Below are 22,810 nucleotides of genomic sequence, written 5' to 3' on the forward strand. Positions count from 1 at the left end.
GTTAAGCCTGTGTGTTTGGAAGGCCCCCATGTTCCACTGATGTAGTTCCACAGACTGCGTTTTCCCGGGGACTCCTTTTTTATGACGGACGTCTACGAGTTATTACGTGAATAAGGATCGTATGTGGGACCGACCTCTACCACCACAAGGGCCCAGGCTTGTACTGTAAACGGATCTGTACAGCCACTGTTCATGTGCTGGTGGGAGATAAAAAAAAGACATGTAAATAGCGAGGATGTTAAAGTACTGTAACGACCTTGTTGATCAACGGTCCGAAACAAACGTCACCTACCGTTTTTGTTTCTTCAGTGCGGGTAATTCACACGGGCCTCTTAGCTGAAGCCGTGAGATTTGTATTAACGGAGAGTGGTTTTCTTTTTCTCTAAGCAGGTATCGCAGTCCTATTACCGAGCCGTGAACAGGCAGCAGTGTTACACCGCGGACAAAGCTTTGAGTAGCACACTCAGCTCCTCAGAGAGTGAAGGTACCGCGCAGATAAAAACACTTTACTAGCTGGAAATTGACGGCAGTCCAAAGTCAGAGTGTTCTATTGCTCTCTTTGTGATTTCAAACGCTGGCCAAGGCTGACAAAAGTGCATGTTCGGAGCTGCTCTGCATCAATTTAAAAAAATGTCCCTGAGAGCCCAATTATACACTTTATATGACTGGAGACATTAGCAGATGTTTTTGTTACGACAAATTACATGTCTCTTTGCTGACACTGACAAAAAGATCAATAAAAGAAAGACATTGTCCTTTTATAATAGGTCTACGAGAAAGGGACACACAAATAGAATATGATGTCCATTTTCAACTGGAGGAGGAAATGATAGTTTTTGGACAAACTTTCAAGTTTTAGCGACCCAACAATGATAGTGCGTGAATATGCGCGGTGTGCACTCACCGGTGATATGGCCGATTCTCTCTGCCTGCTGCCATTAAGATAAGCTATTTGTCCATTCAAATAACTTGAGAATTTTTATAACTTAAAGACAAATTAGTCTTTAAAATGTATGCTAATTAGGCTAGATAATTTTGGCAATTCAATTTAATTCGGGAAACTTTAGCTTCCCCTAGCCCTATGCATGCGTCACCTATGAGCCTATACCCATCTACTATCCCCCATAGTAGACAAGTTGACCTATTCTATTGGTCTGCTTGTCGAGAAAGGAATAGCCCAAATTGACTCTGGGACAGTAGTGGGATAATAACAGATCAGAACATTATTAGCTCAGCAATGCGCACAAGGCAGTAGGCTACATGTGAATGTGCATTTGGCTACCGGACAATGAAAGAATGTTGAAAACCAATAGAACATAAGAGAAATGGGCTACTGGTTTCAATGGCATATGAAAGTCTATGAAATAATTCTGGTCGGATTTTGCCTAGGCTACTTTAAAGCAAGGTAAAACATGCCTCATAATATGTATTAAAACGCTCAGGTTCATTACAATCAAGGAGCTCCTGAGTGGCACAGTGGTCTAAGGCACTGCATCTCAGTGCTAGAGGCGTCTACAGACCCTGATTCGATTCCAGGCTGTATGACAACCGGCCGTGATTGGGAGTCCCATAGGGTGGGCCCAGCGTCGTCCGTGTTAGGGTTTGGCCGGGGTAAGCAGTCATTGTAAATAAGAATTTGTTCTTAACTGACTTACTTGCCTAGTTAAATACAAATAAATGCAAATTCAAACTATATTTTGTTACATTACAGACCTATTCTAAATGGATAAAATAAAACAATTTCCTAATTAATCTGCACACAATACCCCATAATGAGAAAGCGAATACAGGTTTTTTGAAATGTTTGCAAATGTATAAAACATTTACATAAGTATTCAGACCCTTTGCTATGAGACTCGGGTGCATCCTGTTTCCATTGATCATCTTTGAGATGTTTCTACAACTTGATTGGAGTCCACCTATGGTAAATTCAATTGATTGGACATGATTTGGAAAGGTACATATCTGTCTATATAAGTGGCCCCCATCAATCTTAAACGGAAGAAGTTTGGAACCACCAAGAGTCTTCCTAGAGCTGTCCGCCTGGCCAAACAGCAGGTTACCAAAACCTGATGGTCACTCTGACAGAGCTCCAGAGTTCTTCTGTGGAGATGGGAGAAACTTCCAGAAGGAAAACTATCTCTGCAGCACTCCACCAATCAGGTCTTTATGGTAGAGTGGCCAGACACAAACCACTCCTCAGTAAAATGCACATGACAGCCCACTCTGAGTTTTCCAAAAGGCACCTAAAGACTCTCAGACCATGAGAAACAAGAATCTCTGGTCTGATGAAACCAAGATTGAACACTTTGGCCTGAATGCCAAACGTCACGTCTGGAGGAAACCTGGCACTATCCCTATGGTGAAGCATGGTGGTGGCACCATCATACTGTGGGGATGTTTTTCAGCGGCAGGGACTGGGAGACTAGTCAAGATCGAGGGAAATATGAACGGATCAAAGTACAGAGAGATCCTTGATGTAAACCTCAGGACCTCAGACTGGGGTGAAGGTTCACCTTCCAACAGGACAACGACCCTAAGCACACAGCCAAGACAATGCAGTAGTGGCTTCGGGACAAGTCTCTGAATGTCCTTGAATGGCCCAGCCAGAGCCCGGAATTGAACCCATTCGACCATCTCTCGCTAGACCTGATAATATCTGTGCAGCGTCGCTCCCCATCTAACCCGACAGACCTTGAGAATATCTTCGGAGAAAAATTGACCTGACATTCCTGACATTTAATCCTAGTACAAAATCCCTGTTTTAGGCCAGTTAGGATCACCACTTTATTTTAAGAATGTGAAATGTCAGAATAATAGTAGAGAGAATTATTTTTTTCAGCTTTTATTTCTTTCATCACATTCCCAGTGCGTCAGAAGTTTACATACACTCAATTAGTATTTGGTAGCATTGCCTTTAAATTGTTTAACTTGGGTCAAACATTTCAGGTAGCCTTCCACAAGTTTCCCACAATAAGTTGGGTGAATTTTGGCCCATTCCTCCTGACAGAGCTGGTGTAACTGAGTCAGGTTTGTTGGCCTCCTTGCTCGCACACGCTTTTTCAGTTCTTCCCACAGATATTCTATAGGATTGAGGTCAGGGCTTTGTGATGGCCACTCTAATACCTTGACATTGTTGTCCTTAAGCTATTTTGCCATTGACCCCGAGTATGCTTGGGGTCATTGTCCATTTGGAAGACCCATGTACGACCAAGCTTTAACTTCATGACCTATGTCTTGAGATGTTGCTTCAATGTATCCACATAATTTTCCTGCCTCATAATGCCATCTATTTTGTGAAGTGCACCAGTCCCTCCTGCAGCAAAGCACGCCCACAACATGATGCTGCCACCCCCGTGCTTCACGGTTGGCATGGTGTTCTTCAGCTTGCAAGCCTCCCCCTTTTTCCTTCAAACATAACAATGGTCATTATGGCCAAACAGTTCTATTTTTGTTTCATCAGACCAGAGGACATTTCTTCAAGAAGTACGATCTTTGTCCCCATGTGCAGTTGCAAACCCTAGTCTGGCTTTTGTATGTCGGTTTCTGATGTAGGACTCGTTTCACTGTGGATATAGAGACTTTTTGTACCTGTTTCCTCCAGCATCTTCACAAGGTCCTTTGCTGTTGTTCTGGGATTGATTTGCACTTTTCGCACCAAAGTACGTTCATATCTAGGAGACAGAACGCGTCTCCTTCCTGAGCGGTATGATGGCTGCGTGGTCCCATGGTGTTTATACTTGCAAACTATTGTTTGTACAGATGAACGTGGTACCTTCAGGTGTTTGGAAATTGCTGTCAAGGATGAACCAGACTTGGTTCCAGACTTTTTTTCTTAGGTCTTGGCTGATTTCTTGTGATTTTCCCATGATGTCAAGCAAAGAGGCACTGAGTTTGAAGGTAGGCCTTGAAATACATCCACAGGTACACCTCCAATTGACCCAAATTATGTCAATTATCCTATCAGAAGCTTCAAAAGCCATGACATAATTTTCTGGAATTTTCCAAGCTGTTTAAAGGCAAAGTCAACTTAGTGTATGTAAACTTCTGACCCACTGGAATTCTGATACAGTGAAATATAAGTGAAATAATTACTTGTGTCATGCACAAAGTAGATGTCCTGATAGACTTGCCAAAACTATAGTTTTTTTTACAAATTTGTGGAGTGGTTGAAAAACAAGTTTTAATGACTCCAACCTAAGTGTATGTAAACTTCCGACTTCAACTGTAGGTGTGCCAAGCTTGTAGCGTAATACCCAAGAAGACTTGAGGCTGTAATCGCTGCCAAAGGTGCTTCAACAAAGTACTGAGGAAAGGGTTTGAATACTTTAAAAAAATACATTTTCAAAAATGTCTCAACCTGTTTTTGCTTTGTCATTATAGTTTGTGTGTAGATTGATGAGGGGGGAAATGATTTCATAATAAGGCTGTAACGTAACAAAATGTGGACAAAGTCGAGGGGTCTGAATACTTTCCGAATGCACCGTATAAGTTTTCAAAATGCATACTGCTTCCAGCTTATTGCAAAATGTTGTGTGATGCGCTGCTGAAGCATGCCTTCCATTGCCTGTGACTTGCTTTACCAGTTGAGAAATTTAAAACAGTATCTCTTTTTCATCGTGGCCCAAAAACTATTTTTAACACACGATTGCATTTACAATTGTTGCACATTGATTGTGCTTATTAAAGTGTTGTCTGACAGATTTTCTACTCAACATCTGTTTGTTGTGATAAAATACATAACGAGTATACACACGCAGTAATTCCACAAAATATTGGAAATTACCCATAGACCAATTGTAATTAACACGATGGGAGACAGAGAGCTGGTCTCAAGCGCAGGGCGCAGCAGGTGTTTATTGTAAAGGACCACAGGAGGAGGCAGGTAGCTGTTTCCAGGGGCAGGCAGAAGGTCATACACAGGGGGTCCAAAAAGGCAACAGTACAGGCAGGGAAAAGTCTAGAAACGTCGTCCGAGAGATCAGGCAATAGGTTGATAACAGGAAATCCGATATGCTAAAGTACAGGCAGAGAATAGGCAAAAGGCGTGGTTAGTGAGGCAGGCAAAAACTATCGTACACGGGAGAATTTAAATTACTGGAAAAACTGAGCTCTGAATTGAAGTGTGTCACAAAACAAACAATACCTCTCAATGATGGGGTGCAAAGAACTGAACTAAATAGTGTGTGATAATTACATACAGGTGTGTGAACAGGTGATCAGAATTCAGGTGATTGGGATCTGGAGAATGAGCCGTGTTCAGGGGATCTACGTGTTTGAGAGTGAGTTGGAAGTAGACGTTACACCAATAAGCATGACCAGTCCATTGTATTTCCACCAATGAATAGGCAAAAAAACATTTTCGCAATGGGATTATTTATTTTTTGTTTCCTGGACAAATTTATTTATCATATTTTTTAAACAAATTTAACGACCAAAGGCCGGCTATTATCGGCTAATGGAAACCCCTTGTGTGTGTTTCTGAGTGTGTGTTCTGTGCTGCTTTACCTCTGTGTGTGTTTCTGAGTGTGTGTTCTGTGCTGCTTTACCTCTGTGTGTGTTTCTGAGTGTGTGTGCTGTGCTGATTTACCTCTGTGTGTGTTTCTGAGTGTGTGTGCTGTGCTGATTTACCTCTGTGTGTGTTTCTGAGTGTGTGTTCTGTGCTGATTTACCTCTGTGTGTGTTTCTGAGTGTGTGTTCTGTGCTGCTTTACCTCTGTGTGTGTTTCTGAGTGTGTGTGCTGTGCTGATTTACCTCTGTGTGTGTTTCTGAGTGTGTGTGCTGTGCTGATTTACCTCTGTGTGTGAGGAGACAGTTGTATTATTGTTTACCTATGTAAATGTGACAGTGACAGGGAGTCAAAACACTCTGAGCCCCAGGGAGACACCACCAGGCACATCTCACGCTCTCTCTCTCTCGCGCTCTCTCTCTCTCTCGCCCTCTCTCTCTTTGTGTGTCACACTCTTCTCGCTCACACGCTCTCTCACTCTGTGTGTCTCACTTCTCTTGCTCTCTCCACCTCTCACTTTCTCTCTTTACTTTCTTTCTCTCTCTCCTCTCTTGTACAGTCGCGTCATACACAGAGCTGTTCTGTTTTCTTGTCTGAATTCTGTGTTTTGTGAAGTGTTTTATTGTCTTGCCTACCGTTAATTTATGTGTTTTCCCAATTCTCATTCTCTTTGCTCATCTCCTCTTGTCACTTCTTCATCACTTCTTTCTCACTCGTTCTCTCTTCATTTTCTACCTCTCTCTCTCTCTCTCTCCCTCTTTATTCTATGCCACTCACACTAATCACTCAGCTGTAGAGTCGTTTCGTTGTCATAGCAACTCCTTTTGTTGTCATAGTAACTCCCCTTGTTGGCTGTTGAGGGTTGAGCCAGTAGCGGGTAGCGACAGGTAGTCGAACACAGAGTTCTGGACACTAATTGGCCCGTCATATTCCTTGATACAAATGTAGGAACGCCTATGGAGCATTTATCGCATTACCTTACTGGACAAAAAAAGATCAATGCTCAAACAAGCAGAGAAGAAAACAACATGAATACAAGAGTCAACCACTTCTGGGTTCAGAAACATATATTCCTACACACGGTCCAGTCCTAAGTGAAGCCATAGTAATGCCTGTACATCTCCCATCATCATTCTTACACCACCAGCAGCACTAGAACTACCGGTACATTTATATATTGTAGCATAGATATATTTTGCGTACTAAGTCCCCTCTTCCATGTGAGTGTGTGTTACTTTCTCTCTCGGTGTTCTAGTGGGCACACTCCGCCCAGGGCCTTTTGTCATGGAAGCTCGACATGATTGAAAGAGAGTGGATCACTAATTCATGTCAGCTGAGCGCGGGACATGAGCATGGGGGAACTCAAGGGTAGGCAGGTGCTTGTTGCTTCTCAATCAGGGGGGATTTTTTAATGTGACACGCACTGTGCCGTCTTCCTCCTTAGATTCTCTTCTCGCTTCTACTCTTCATCGCCTCTCATCCCAGCTGGGTCTCATGAAAGACCTCTCTGGCTCACTGTCTCACTTTTTTTTTTGCCTCTATCAATCTCTCGTGCTATCGCTCCCTCCCTCAATTTTTCTCTCTCTGTGTCTCTTTCTCTCTCTGTGTCTCTCTCTGCATTTCTCTCCCTCTTCCTCTCTGTCTCTCTTTCTCTCTCTCTCTCTCTGCATTTCTCTCTCTCTCTCTCTGCATTTCTCTCCCTTTCCCCTTACCCCCCCCCCCCCTGTCTCTCCGATGTTGGCTCTAATTGGGTTTGCCCTGACCCCAGAGATCAGGGCACACAGTAACAAGCTCTCGGAGGAAACATCACTCTCCTCCCTCATCCCTCCATCCGTTACCCCTCTATCGCTGCTCAATGTGCTCATTTGTCAGCCTGGATGGTCACTAATGCTGCAGCACTAATATACTCCACGGAGAATAATGATCCATGGGACTTAATGGTTCTTCCGTCTCAGCTCCCCAGTTTGACTGGTGGGTCAGTTTGACCAGTTGGCTCTACATCTCACATTTGATGAGATCTGAGTGGGTCTTTGCCGTTTCCTCTACCGTGATCACCACAGATAGAGTGCGGCGTGTCAGGTTCCCCGTTTTTGTCCAGAACGGCGCCACGTTTCGCAGAATAACCGAATTAGTGGAGCTGTGTGCATTTGAACTTGTACAAGACCAACATTTACAGTTTAGAATGAGCCGGTAACGGGTTTAGAGTGGCCTATTTAGAATGGCCGCATGTCTATTAGAGGGCATGGTTCACGGTCTGGACTGCGTATCAGGTCACCTCAGCTGTGGGGGAGTGGGGTTTGCAGGGATATGGAAACAGCATTAGTTGTGTGGAGAGCAATGTACTGTCGCCTGATGGTCTAACAATGGTCCTCAATGATCTTTTCATGGGCGCCACTGAAACGCATCAAACTGCAGTAAATTTACAGGAATCTTTTTCCTCCATTTGGATAATCGTCTTCAGTGGAAATGGAAAGAGAGGTGGATGCGAGGGAGAGGAGACGGGAGGGAGAGGCACAATGCAATATAAAAGGTTCTCTATCTATGTGGATTCAGACCAGTGAACTCAAGCTAATGGGGTGGGGTCCATGTTGGGAGGCAGATTCACTCGATACAGCTGGGAATAGTCCATGTACCCATTCTTGTTGCTACTGTCACATATGCTTTTCTTATTGGCTTTTATCTTTGAGTCTTCCGTTTGCAAATGTGTCACACCACAAGGTGTAATACATGAGAATACTTATCCATGTTGTGTTTCATATGCGAGAGCATATTTATCATATCACATAAAAACTGGAGAATCACACATGCGGATGGAAAAAGATGGGCCCGGTAAATGCGATTTGTCTCAATTCAACTGTAAATGTGTTGTATTGACTCTCCAGTGAAATAGTGTAACCCAAATAGCGCCCTATTCCCTACAGTATACTTCATGGGCACTGGTCAAAAGTGGTACACTATCGGGAATAGGGTGCCATTTGGGACCGAAGCCATGGAACAATGGAATAGTTTTCTGCTTGTGATCCTGATTCTCTGGAGAGAGCGTGTGACATGAGGTGTTTGTGATGATGGGGATTGAAGGTTCTATACTGTGACAGTGTTCTACTCCTTCCTGTTGTCACAGGGTACCATTGTTCGACATGTCATCGCATTGTCACAAAAATCATTGACTTGGAAAACATGAGTATTATTCAGATTAGGTCCTGTTGTCATAAAGCTTTACACAATTACATCAGATCTTTTCACATCAGATATTCTTCAAAAGACCCATATCTGATGTGAAAAGATCTGATGTAATTGGTCAAAAGATCAAAATTGGGCTGCCTGTGTAAACACAGCCTAAATCCCAATTCAAAAGGAAAGCATTTGGAAATAGAATGCGTTTGACTGAATGACAGAGAAAAGACCGCGAGCGTCAGCAGTGTCTACAGCATCATACTGTGGCTTATAAAATTAGAAAGCAAGTCTATTTTTTCTGGCGTCTATGTGGAGCAATACTGGTAAAGTAAGCAGATAAAATGTGAGGGTCGTTTGTAGGAAAGGAAATAGTTGAGTTGTTCAAATGGTATTGGTCACATACACATATTTAGCAGATGTTATTGCGGGTGTAGCGAAATGCTTGTGTTCCTAGCTCCAACAGTGCAGTAGTATCTAACAGTTCACAACAATACACACAAATCTAAAGTAGAAGAATAGAGTTAAGAAATATATAAATATTAGGACGCGCTGTCGAAGTGGCATTGATTAAAATAGAATAGAATACAGTATATATATATGAAATGAGTAAAGCAGTATGTAAACATAATTAAAGTGATGAGTGTTCCATTATTAAAATGACTGTGTCTATAGGTCAGCAGTCTCTAAGGTGCAGGGTTGATTAACCGGGTGTTAGCCAGCTAGTGATGGCTATTTAACAGTCTGACGGCCTTGAGATAGAAGCTGTTTTTCAGTCTCTCGGTCCCAGCTTTGATGCACCTGTACTGACCTCGCCTTCTGGATGGTAGCGTTGGGAACAGGCAGTGGCTCGGGTGGTTGATGTCCTTGATGATCTTTTTGGCCTTCCTGTGACATCAGGTGCTATAGGTGTCCTGGAGGACAGGTAGTTTGCCCCCGGTGATGCGTTGGGCAGACCGCACCAGCCTCTGGAGAGCCCTGCGGTTGCAGGCAGTGGATTTGCCATACCAGGCTGTGACAGGATGCTCTCAATTGTGCATCTGTAAAAGTTTGTGAGGGTCTTAGGGGCCAAGCCGAATTTCTTCAGCCACCTGAGGTTGAAGAGACACTTGCGCCTTCTTCTTCTTCTGTGTTGGTGGACCATTTCAGATCGTCGGTGATGTGAAGCTTTCCACCTTCTCCCACTGCGGTCCCATCGATGTGGATAGGGACGTGCTCTCTCTGCTCTCTCTGAAGTCCACGATCAGCTCCTTCGTTTTGTTGACATTAAGGGAGAGGTTATTTTCCTGGCACCACTCCGCCAGGGCCCTCACCTCCTCCTTGTAGGCTGTCTCGTCATTGTTGGTAATCAGGCCTACTACTGTTGTGTCGTCTGGACACTTGATGATTGAGTCGGAGGTGTGAGTGGCCATGCAGTCATGGGTGAACAGGGAGTACAGTACAGGAGGGCGCGGCCCGTCAGGAAGTCCAGGATAACATGGTGCCACCGTTGCGGCCCGCTCCCAAGGACTGTGGGCTCTCATTCTCCCTGGCCGACTTGAGTAAGACATTTAAGCGTGTTAACCCTTGCAAGGCTGCCGGCCCAGATGGTATCCCTAGCCGCGTCCTCAGAGCATGCGCAGACCAGCTGGCTGGTGTGTTTATGGACATATTCAATCGCTCACTATCTCAGTCTGTTGTCTCCACATGCTTCATGATGGCCACCAGCGTTCCTGTAGCCAAGAAGGCAAAGGTAACTGAACTAAATGACTATCGCCCCGAAGCACCCACTTCTGTCATCGTGAAGTGCTTTGAGAGACTAGTCAAGGCCCTGGGAGTTATTGTTGCGGGTTCCTTTCCAACTGTTTATTGTGGATTTTCATGACAGTTATGCTGGCATACGCAACGCAGTGTATGTGAATTGACGCTGGCTACTCTAACATGCACCTTTCATGCCATTGACGGGCCGTGATTTCGGCTTAAAAGACTCTACTCAAAGATGCTTTTATGAATACAGGCCCAGAACTTGAAAGGCCCAGCGTTCAGCTGTAGGAGACAGTTGGGCGTCATACTATCCCACTCTAACCTCATGGGAAAGCCCCCGTGTGCATTTGACGAAATGAAATATGCAGCATAATCCGGACCAAAAAAACATCTGAGGGTTTTGCTGAAGGTTAATGGGTCAAACGCATTGATCAAACTAGTGTTGCTAACTCTCGGCTCATTAGGACCATTTACAGGAAATCATCTGAAACAGCTTCTCTGATCTTCCTCCGGCCTCCCCTGGAGTGCGCGCACACACACACGCGCGCTCACGCTCGAACATGCGCACACAGACATGCGTGCATGTGCACACACACGTTCACAGGGGGGAGTCTCTAGGGTGCCATGGTAGAGAGACTGGGCCGAATGCAGATATTCCACCACTGAGCTCCTTTGAAGTGTAAAAACACACACACACACACACACCCTCCCCATCCGCTGCGTTATCGTAGGCCCTGGTCTGTGGGCTCTAATGAGAGCAGATCATGGTTAATTATTGATCAGTGTAAGTGTTAGGAGAAGCACACAGTGAATATATGAACAGATATGTCCGTGGAGCTGTCATGGTTAACCTATAGTGGGGAACACTGCCTGCCGTGAGTGCGTGGAAGTCGTAAGCGTAGAACCAGACCCTGTGTGTTTTGAAAACTCTTCGGGTGATCCGGAGCTTTCCTCTCATCCCCCCTGTTTCTCTGTCTCTTCCTCCCAGGTGTGTGGAGATCATCGCCAAGGAGGGGAGGAGCCTTAAAGAACTCTACCTGGTCTCCTGCAAGATCACAGACCACGGTAAATAATGGAATTCTATATGCTATATTTCTATAACTAACTTTATGAACAGTCTGACGGGGCGTTTGGGTGAGAGTTACTGTACTGTGTGTGTGCGTGGTGTGTGTGTGTGCGCGCTCCAGGGCTTTCATTGAGTAACTTCCGTCTAAGCTGACCTCAGAAAGTTGACTGTGTGTCTCTTCCTCTGGGCTCTGTCCTCTCTCTCACCCCTTTCACCTCTACTGGCATCATCTGAACACCTCATCTATAATCCACACATACTGGATCTGATCTCAAATCAGTCTGAACTTCTCTCTCTCCTCTGGAAGAATTGTAATACTCCAACTATCACCGGTACAGTAATAGTTTATAAAACATGTTTGCATGTCCAGACCTTGGTCGTGTGGACGGTCCCACTGCAAACTCACATGACTTATATGTTGGTGTGTTTCCCCCCCCAGAGTAAGATCCTATGGTGTCTTAGCCTGGTCTGTGTTGGTCAGGGGAACACTTGTGTTCAAGTCTCAAATCGTTCAGGGGTTCCACTGCCATGTGTTTCCCCTCTAGCCGACCCATAGTGAGTGTAATCACTGGACCACTCCCCTTCAGAGTCTCTGTGAACCGTAGACCGACCACTTGATAAATGACCACAATAGTACATTAGCGCTCTCTCTCTCTCTCTCTCTCTCTCTCTCTGTCTCTCTCTCTCTCTCTCTCTCTCTCTGTCTCTCTCTCTGTCTCTCTCTGTCTCTCTCTCTCTGTCTCTCTCTCTCTCTCTCTCTCTCTCTCTGTCTCTCTCTCTCTCTGTCTCTCTGTCTCTGTCTCTTTCTCTCTTTCTGTCTCTCTCTTTCTGTCTCTCTCTTTCTGTCTCTGTCTCTCTCTGTCTCTCTCTCTCTGTCGCTCTGTGTGTGCAACACTCACTACCAGGTTCCAAACGGCCTCTGGAAGCAACGTCAGCACATTAACTTGTTTGTTGGGAGCTTCATGAAATGGGTTTCCTTGGCCGAGCAGCTGCACACAAGCCTAAGATCAACATGCAAAATGGTGAGCGTCAGCTGGAGCGGTGTAAAGCTCGCCACCATTGGACTCTGGAGCAGTGGAAACGCCTTCTCTGGAGTGACGAATCACGATTCACCATCTGGCAGTCCGACAGACCAATATGAGTTTGGCGGATGCCAGGAGAACGCTACTTGCCCGTATGCATAGTGTCAACTGTAAGGTTTTATGGAGGAGGAATAATGGTCTGGGGCTGTGTTTCATGGTTCAGCCCGGGCCCCTTAGTTCTCGTGAAGGGAAATCTTAACACTACAGCGTACAATGACATTCTAACTTTGGCAACAGTTTGGGGAAGGCCCTTTACTGTTTCAGCATGACAATGCCCCCGTGCACACATTAAAGTCCATACAGAAATGGTTTCGGTGTGGAAGAACTTGACAGGCCTGCACAGAGCCCTGACCTCAACCCCATCGAACACATTTGGGATGAATTGGAACAGCGACTGCGAGCCAGGCTGAATCGCCCAACATCAGTCCCCCTACATCACTAATGCTCTTGTGGCTGAATGGAAGCAAGTTCCCGCAGCAATGCTCCAACATCGAGTGGAAAGCCTTCCCGGAAGAGTGGAGGCTGTTATAGCAGCAAAGGGGGGACCAACTCCATATTAATGCCCATAATTTCGGAATGAGATGTTCCCGCGAGCAGTTGTCCACATACTTTTGGTCCTGTATGTTTGTGTGCATGGCCGAATAGAGACCTCCTCTCTCCGAGATCTAATAGAATAATGGTTTGCTTTCCTGCTCCAGCCTTTGATAAATGCAATCAAAGCACTGAGCTTTCCATCTGCCATTCTGGGCCAGTCTGTTCCGCCCATCTCCTACTCAAATGACTCTATATTAATGGCCTCTTGAACAACATTTGAGATGTCCACAAGCCCCTTGTGATTAAGTGTTCCGTTTTCCCCCGTCATTCGCTTCCTGCGTGTTTGCTTTTTATTCGAGAGAATGGGGGAGGGGGCGAGGGAGGGGGGTAGAGAGAGAAAAAGAGAAGGAAGGAAAGAGCTTTTGGTAATGGACATGTCATTACACTTTAAACTTCTAATGATGTTGTTCAAAACAACTCATTTCTCTTGTGATGTATCAGGTTGTAACGGCAGAGATGTAGGGGAGAGAGAAAGGGACCAATTGTATGGCACTAACCTGGCAGGATATACTAAAGTCATTTACTCTCATACTGAAAGCCCCTATTAGGCCTGATAACCAAAACCTCCTGGCCTCGCTTAGTCCAACACACACACACACACACACAAAATGCATGCTTCTAACTGTAAATCCCTGCCTTCCTTATGTTCATTGCATTGGTAAATGTCAAAAAATACCAAAGTTTAAGAAATATGTTAATATGCAGTTCACACACACACACTACACACACTCCTAACTGAAACCTCATGTCGTGGTTAAGCCCTCTTTCATGTCGTTTGGTCAGTAATTGTGTTGAGAACAGGCTAAAGCACTGCCGGGCCTGCCTGGATTTACAGCAATGACACACACTTCCCCTCTCTAACTACTCTGCTGTGAGTGACGCACTCTCTCTCTCTCTCTCTCTCTCTCTCTCTCTCTCTCTCTCTCTCTCTCTCTCTCTCTCTCTCTCTCTCTGTGTCTCTCTCTGTCTCTCTGTCTCTGTCTCTCTCTGTCTCTCTGTCTGTCTCTCTCTCACACACACACAATGGGCTGGGCTGTGATGAAGCTGTTACTCGAGGGTTTATGAGAGTGATGTGTACCTGAGTGAGCCAGTCTTAGAGACTGCTGTGGAGGGAGCAGCGTTAGAGACTGCTGTGGAGGGAGCAGCGTTAGAGACTGCTGTGGAGGGAGCAGCATTACCACCACCCAATCCGGACACACACACATTGATTTTGATTTTGTCAACCGGGACAGGTCAAAAGGTTTTAAACATTTATGGCAATTTAGCTAACTAGCTTGCAGTTGCTAGCTAATTTGTCCATGGATATACATTTTGGGTTGTTATTTTACCTGAAATGCACAAGGTCCTCTACTCTGACAATTAATTCACACATAAAACGGTCAACTGAATCGTTTCTAGTCATCTCTCCTCCTTCCAGGCTTTTTCTTCTTTGGACTTTATATGGCGATTGGCAACTTACTTTCATATTAAGGTATATTACCACAACCGACCTCAGTTCATCTTTCAATCACCCACGTGGGTATAACCAATGAGGAGATGGCACTTGGGTATATGCTTCCAAAAACCAATGAGGAGATGGAAGAGGCAGGACTTGTATCACGTTCTGCGTCACAAATAGAGGTGATGCAGAACTAATAGAGGTGACGTAGAACAAATAGAAGTGACACAGAACAAATAGAAGTGACGCAGAACAAATAGAAGTGACGGCGGAACAAATAGAGGTGACACGCAACAAATAGAGGTGACGCGGAACAAATAGAGATGACGCAGAACAAATAGAGGTGACGTAGAACAAATAGAGGTGACGCAGAACTAATAGAGGTGACGTAGAACAAATAGAAGTGACACAGAACAAATAGAAGTGACGCATAACAAATAGAGGTGACGCAGAACAAATAGAGACGACGCAGAACAAATAGAGGTGATGCAGAACAAATAGAGGTGACGCAGAACAAATAGAGGTGACGCAGAACAAATAGAGGTGACGTAGAACAAATAGAGGTGACGTAGAACAAATAGAAGTGACGCAGAACAAATAGAGGTGACGCAGAACAAATAGAAGTAACGCAGAACTTCTGGCAAACGCAGACGCCCGTTGACACGCGCGAGCAGTGTGGGTGCAATGATTGAATAACATGTATGTGTACATTTATTTTGCGACACTCGAGCACGCGACGCGACCGGTGTGGTCAGCATGTTAGAGACTGTTGTGGAGGGAGCAGCATTAGAGACCGTGGAAACAGAACAGAAGACATGTCACGATGCAAACACCTAAACACACCTCCACACTCTCTGTTTATCTCTGTTTTTCTTTCTCTCTCTGTTTCTCTGTAGATGCCGGCAGACATTTGCTTCATTCCCAGCGCAGCTTTGCTGTTAACGGTCTTCTCTCTCTTTCTCTCTCTCTCCTCTCTTTTCTCTCTCTCTCCCCACACACACACACACACACACACACACACCCAGCACTATCCACCAGTAAAGACCATTTCAGGTCACTGCATCCTTTCACAACATAGCTCTCAGTGGTATTTGGGAAAACTAGCAGCCACACAACCATTACCCAGAACCCTCTCCTCTCTCAAGAAATTGGAAAGTGCCCACATGTATGTTTCCTCACGGTCACTGTCAACGTTTGTTGACAATTTTGTTGTCTTGGTTTGGAAAGAAAAACAGGCCTAGATGTTGTTTTTGTGGGAGCTGTATTTGAAATGTTTGCGACCATCATGGACATACAACATGTCTGTTTTAAAAAGTGACCTTTTGTTCATTGCCATTTTGAGCACTTAAATCTAAGAGTATGAGGAAAGCACTTTAAAAGCGTATTTCCTAAGAAGAGGAGAGGTATTTGAAGTGCAGCTAGATGTGTGTCCTTATATCTCGACCTGGTGTTGAACTAGCCTTGTTCATTGAGTGCTTGGTGCATGTTTTGAACTCTCCTTGTTCATGAGAGCTGGGCACAGGACATGTTTTGTGTTGAACTACCCTTGTACCCGAGTGCTGGGTACATCTGCGTCCTCCTGAACAGATGTTGAGAGCCAGGGACATGATGTGGATGGGTCTCTCTTTATCAGCCAATATTAATCTCTCTGAGTGGCCCTCTGCACTTAAGACCTAAAGCTCAATACCTGACCATGATCATGTCACATCAATATCCAGCTCAACTCTGCCGTCAGCCGTCTCATTCAAAAGCCCATATGATTTTGTGCGCTTGCGTGTGCATATAAGGTGCGTGTGTGTGTGATGTTTCTCCATTGCTCTGCCGAAACATGACGCTGATTAGGAAGCGTGTAAGACCTCTCTCTCTCTCTCCCTGCCAATCCCATGTATCGATCCCATCTCCTCTGTCTGTCGCTATAATGGAAGTGGACAGGGGAGTGTTTGCCCGAGAGTCACTTGGTTCCAGTGTCCGTTTATGTGGTTGTGTTGCTGCCAGTCGAAAGGATATTCAGAAGAATCTGTTGGTGCGTGTTCCCTCTCTGTCACAGGGCTTTACCGTGTGTTACACAGTCAGTCCATCGTTAAGAGCGGGCCCAGACCCAAGGTTGATAACTGCTGCGGGTAGTCGAGCATTGGGCCAGGAACCGAAAGGTCGCTGGTTCGAATCCTCGAGCCGACTAGCTGAAATAGCTGAGCGAGGCACTTAACCCTAGTTGCTCCTCTAAACCACTCTGGATAAGAGCGCCTGCTAAATGACTAAAGTGTACAAATGTAAATGTCACCCTAGCAAGAGAAGTCTGTACCCCTACTGTGTTTTTCGGGCCTTTCACCTGAAATACTCTTTAGCCCCGTGGCCTACCGACCTGCTCTGGAATGATGCAAGCTTGTAAAAACCTCTCTCATACTGCCAATCCTGTGTATCGATTACTTCTCCTCTGTCTGTCTGACTGCTTTCTCCAAGTAAGAAAACCTTGAGACCTTTATTGACTTACGGTAGTCATCCATTCCTCTATTTTCCTGTCCTCCACCTTCCTCGTCTCTCCCTGCCTGTCGTGTGTACTGCGAATTCGGAAAGCACTCAGACCCCTTCACTTTTTTCCACATTTTGTCACGTTACAACCTTATTCTAAAATGGATTACATCGTTTTTTACCCCCTCATCAATCTACACACAATACCCCTTAATGACAAAGCAAAAACAGGTTTTTAGAAAATGTTGCTCAATAAAATATTTAAAAAACGGAAATATCACATTTACATAAGTATTCAGACCCTTTCCTCAGTACTTTGTTGAAGAACCTTTTGCTGCGATTATTGTCTCGTTGTCTTGGGTACAAGCTTGGCACACCTGTATTTGGGGAGTTTCTCCCATTCTTCTCTGCAGATCCTCTCAAGCTCTGTCAGGTTGGATGGGGAGCGTTGCTGCACAGCTATTTTCAGGTCTCTCCAGAGATGGAGCAGATTTTCATGAAGGATCTATCAGTGCTTTGCTCTGTTCATCTTTGCTTCGATCCTGACTAGTCTCCCAGTCCCTATGGCTGAAAAACATCTCTACAGCATGATGCTGCCACCACCATGCTTCACCATAGGTATGGTATCAGGTTTTGTACAGATGTGAAGCTTGGCATTCAGGCCAAATAGTTCAATTTTGGTTTCATCAGACCAGAGAATCTTGTTTCTCATGGTTTGAGAGTCTTTAGGTGACTTTTTGCAAGTGGGCTGTCATGTGCCTTTTACTGAGAAGTGGCTTCCGACTGGCCACTCTACCATAAAGACCTGATTGGTGTAGTGCTGGTTGTCCTTCTGGAAGGTTCTCACATCTCAACAGAGAAACTCTGGAGCTCTGTCAGAGTGACCATCTGGTTCATGTTTACCTCCGTTACCAAGGCTCTTCTCCCTCGATGGCTCTGTTTGGTCGGGCGACCAACTCGAGGAAGAGTCTTGGTGGTTCGAAACTTCTTCCATTTAAGAATGCTGCAGACATTTTTTGGTACCCTTCCCCAGATCTGTGCCTCAACACAATCCTGTCTCGGAGCTTCCACCTCATGGCTTGGTTTTTGCTCTGGCATGCACAGTCAACTGTGGGACCTTATATAGACAGATGTGCCTTTCCAAATCATGTCCAATCAATAAAATGTTCAACAGGTGGACTCCAATCAAGTTGTCGAAAAATCTCAAGGACGATCAATGGAAACAGGATGCACCTGAGCTCAATTTCGAGTCTCACAGCAAAGGGTCTGAATACTTATGTAAATAAGGTATTTCAGTTATTTATTTCTAATACATTTGCAAAAATTTCTGAACCTGTTTTCACTTTGTCATTATGGGCTATTCTGTGTAGATTGCTGAGGATTTTATGTATTTAATGCATTTTAGAATGAGGCTGTAATGGAACAAAATGTGGGAAAAGTCAAGGGGTCTGAATACTTTCAGAAGGAACTGTATCTGGGAGTGTGAGAAGAGGAGTGAAAGCTCTGTGTGTGTCTGGCTTTATCTTGTTGCAGTTGTGTGGACGGATGCATGTTATCTGTCCTGTTTAGAGAGTCCTGATAAGGACTGCCCTCTGCGGTGCCTGAATAAAGAGGAAGCCCTTCTCTCGTGTGAGTGTGTTCATCTGTATGCATACCCTGAACGGAGGATGCCACCTATGATCTCCCTTGCTTTCCCATTCCCTTTTTCTCCCTCCGGTACTCTTTCATTCCCCCCCCCCCCAGCACTCCCCTTTCCTTCCTCTGTTTTCCTCTCTTCGTCCCTCTCCATCCCCCTCTCCGTTCTCTCTTTCATCTGAAAGGTAAACTGTTAGCGTGCTAGACGTTGATATATGGTGTTTCTCTGTCACTTCCCTCTGGTAGGCTCACAGGAATAGAGTGGTCTGCTGCTCTCCAGGTGACTCGAGTGAGTGGGTCGGTTTGTTTCCCTGCACACAGCCCGGGGGGGGGGGGGGGGGTAATATAAACCCATACACTCCCCATTGATACCTTTTTATTTCCTAAAGACGGTGAAATATATGATGCAGGGTTGTGGAGTAACGGATTACAGCTGCGCGATTGAGAGGGTCTTGTTTGGCTGCGTCATCACTTGGTACGGCGAATACAAGGCACCCGACCCCAAGGCACTACAGAGGGTGGTGAGTACGGCCCAGTATATCACTGGGGCCAGGAGCGCTGCCATTCAGGACCTCTATACCAGGCGGTGTCGGAGGAAGGACAAAAAAATTGTCAAAGACTCTATCCACCCAAGCCATAGACGGTTCTCTCTGCTACCACACAGCAAGCGGTCCTGGAGTGCCGAGTCAGGCACTAACAGAACCTTGAACAACTTCTACCCGCTAAACAAGACAGCTAAATCAAATGGCTACCCGGACTACCCACACACTCACACATACTTGACTGACACCTCAACTCAAATACACACACACACACACACAAATGTTTCTCACTCATCACCTACGCTGCTGATACTGTCTTATCTATCCTGTTGCCCAGTCACTTTACACCTACCTAATCAAATGGCTACCCAGACTATTTGCGTTGTACCCCTCTCTTTTATACTGCTGCTACTTTCTGGTTATTATCTGGTTATTATCTATGCACAGTCACTTTAACTATACCTCGACTAGCTTGTGCCCCCGCACATTGACTCATAGCCTCACTGCTGTTATTTTACTGCTGCTCTTGCACTATTTGTAATTTGTTATTTTTTACTTATCTATTTTTGACTTAACACTTGTTTTTCTTAACTGCATTGTTGGTTAAGGTCTCGTAAGTAAGCATTTCACTGTAAGGTCTACTACACCTGTTATATTCGGCGCATGTGACAAATATAATTTGATTTGATTTTAGTACATACACTATGTATATTTTTAAAGATCTATCTTTCACTCTGCATTGTAAGTAAGAATTTCACTGTTAGTCTACACCTGTTGTTTACTAAGCATGTGACAAATAAAATTTCATTTTATTTGATGTTATGGATTACAAAAAAACGAACTGGAATCCATTACGTTACCAGCAAAAGCATTGTAATCAGATTACAAATATTTTTGAAAAACTAGATAATTCCTTCTCAGATTACTTTTAAATTCAGAAAGGATGTTTGCGAAACAAATCTTTGACACCTTCTGTTTTTATCAATGACATTCAAATCAACATTAAAACATTTGCACATTTAAATGCGTTTGATGGATCTGGGGGAAAAAAGCAGGAATAGGCTTTTGTAGTATTCAGTCCAAGCAATGTCTTCCAATGGTGCGACTGCTGTCGTCATCGAAAGATCATCCAACTTGAATAAACACTTGGAGGTAAGGATGACAGCAGTGGTGTAGCCTAGGGGTGATAGGGATATCACTTACTATTAATAGCTACTTAGTGCATTGGTGTGAATCACACTGCTGCTCTCTCATTTAGATAATTGCGCTTTACGGATTGTGGTTGATGTGGATGGCTGTTCACAAATGTACACTAACGTTCAAAAGTTTGGGGTCACTTAGAAATGTCCTCGTTTTTGAACTTTTTTGTCCATTAAAATAACATCAAATTGATCAGAAATATAGTGTACACATTGTTAATGTTGTAAATGACGATTGTAGCTGGCAAATTTTTTATGGAATATCTACATAGGCAGCAAACATCACTCCTGTGTTCCAATGGCACCATGTTTATCATTTCAAAAGGCTAATTGATCATTAGAAAACCCTTTTGCATTTATGTTAGCACAACTGAAAACTGTTGATTAAAGAATCAATCAAACTGGCCTTCTTTAGACTTGTTGAGAATCGGGAGCATCAGCATTTGTGGGTTCGATTGCAGGCTCAAAATGACCTGAAACAAATACCTTTCTTCTGAAACTCGTCAGTCTATTCTTGCTCTGAGAAATGAAGGCTATTCCATGCAAAAATATCCCAGAAATGTTCCATATGCACAAAAAGCTTATTTCTCTCAAATTCTGGTCACAAATTTATTTACATCCCTGTTAGTGAGCATTTCTCATTTGCCAAGATATTCCAGCCACCTGACAGATGTGGCATAACAAGAAGCTGATTAAACAGCATGATCCTCACACAGGTGCACCTTGTGTTGGGGACAATAAAAGGTCACTCTAAAATGTGCAGTTTTGTCACACAACAGAATGCCACAGATGTCTCAAGTTGTGAAGTAGCATGCAATTGGCATGCTGACTGCAGGAATATCCACCAAAGCTGTTGCCAGAGAATGGAATGTTAATTTCTCTACCATAAGCCGCCTCAAACGTTGTTTTAGAAAATTTGGCAGTACGTCCAACCGGCCACACAACTGCAGACCACATGTAACCACACCAGCCCAGGACCTCCACATCCGTCTTCTTCACCTGCGGGATCGTCTGAGGGGGAGGTTGGGGGTGCTGAGGACTATTTATGTCTGTAATAAAGCATTTGTGGGGGAAAACTAATTCTGATTGACTGGGTCTGGCTCCCCAGTGGGTCGGCCTATGCCCTCCCAGGCCCACCCATGGCTGCCATAGATTAGGGCCTAATTAACTGTAAATTAGTTCAATCATTGAGATTGTTGCATCTTGCATTTACATTTCTGTTCAGTATATATTTACATATTTCCAAGTCCTATTCTTGAAGATCAAGGGATATTACATCAATTGGAATGACTGGAAATCTGACAGACTTTTGTTTTTAATGTAAAGAAATGGCCCAATCATATTATTATCTGTAGTAGAAAGCAATGGGTTAGAAGAAGCCTATATAACCAACCTATAAAACAAGGATCATCAACTAGATTCATCACCAGGCCCTATCTTTTATTGAGCGAATGGTCGGTTGGCCGGAACATAATTACAGAGAATTTTTGGACTGCAAATTGACCACAGGAAGCCCAACAGATATGTTTGACTAAAACATAATCATTTCAAACTTTACTTACATTTGTATACGATCATATGTGTCTCTCTAGTATGCATGGGAATACTTGGAACATATTTCTTAAATAAAAATCACTTGGAGCTGATTTCCAGGTGTTTTTACAGCCTTTTATGTCCAACAATGTAAATAAAGAAATGTGTATATATTTTCTTTGCTCAGAAAACTTTGAAGGACAAATAAAACCACCCGCAGGCCACTAGTTGGGGAACCCTGCCACAAAATAAAAGGCAACATCCATTTATGGCCAGCTATGTAAACTCTAACATTGATTTATTCTACAATAGATGTCGTTCAATTGGTAATATACATTTCTTCTAATGGCTATTAAGGGCACAAGTAACTGGAAGTAATAAGATTACAAACTACATTCTGAGTTTTGGTCATTCAAAAGTTACATTACTGATTACAATTTTTGGACAGGTAACAGATTACATTTAGAAAGTAACATACCCAACCCTGAATGACGTGGACACATTTTTATATTATCACTTTTCCTGCAATAACTGGTACAGGACACATATTGTAGCTGGACTTTGTATTAACGACAATGATTAAACATAGTTCCTCACTGTTGCGTTTGCAGGAGACAAACAAGATCAACCATTTAGATCATGTAGTCAGCCTCCTGTTTCCTCATTTTGGTTATCTGGTGAAAGTAAATAATGCCAGCATGGTACCACATCCAGAGGTACATAAAATATTTACACTACTTGACCTTTTCTACATTCTGTTGCGTTACATCCTGAATTTAAAATGGATTCAATTTAGATTTTTTTTTTTTGTCGCTGGCTTACTCACAAT

The 22,810-nt window shown here is 44.1% G+C and overlaps 1 protein-coding gene across 2 annotated transcripts in view; it reads left to right on the forward strand.

The window, feature by feature from the left end:
* Nucleotides 1–22,810, forward strand: part of fbxl17 (F-box and leucine-rich repeat protein 17) — a 324,960-nt gene that overhangs the window by 214,630 nt on the left and 87,520 nt on the right. For both annotated transcript variants that reach the window (XM_020475182.2, XM_020475189.2), the window contains one exon: nucleotides 11,412–11,488. In XM_020475182.2, the coding sequence (XP_020330771.1) occupies nucleotides 11,412–11,488 (77 nt within the window). The remainder of the gene's footprint in view (nucleotides 1–11,411; nucleotides 11,489–22,810) is intronic.

This window comes from Oncorhynchus kisutch, linkage group LG3 (genome assembly GCF_002021735.2).
Source record: "Oncorhynchus kisutch isolate 150728-3 linkage group LG3, Okis_V2, whole genome shotgun sequence".
Taxonomy (NCBI): domain Eukaryota; kingdom Metazoa; phylum Chordata; class Actinopteri; order Salmoniformes; family Salmonidae; genus Oncorhynchus; species Oncorhynchus kisutch.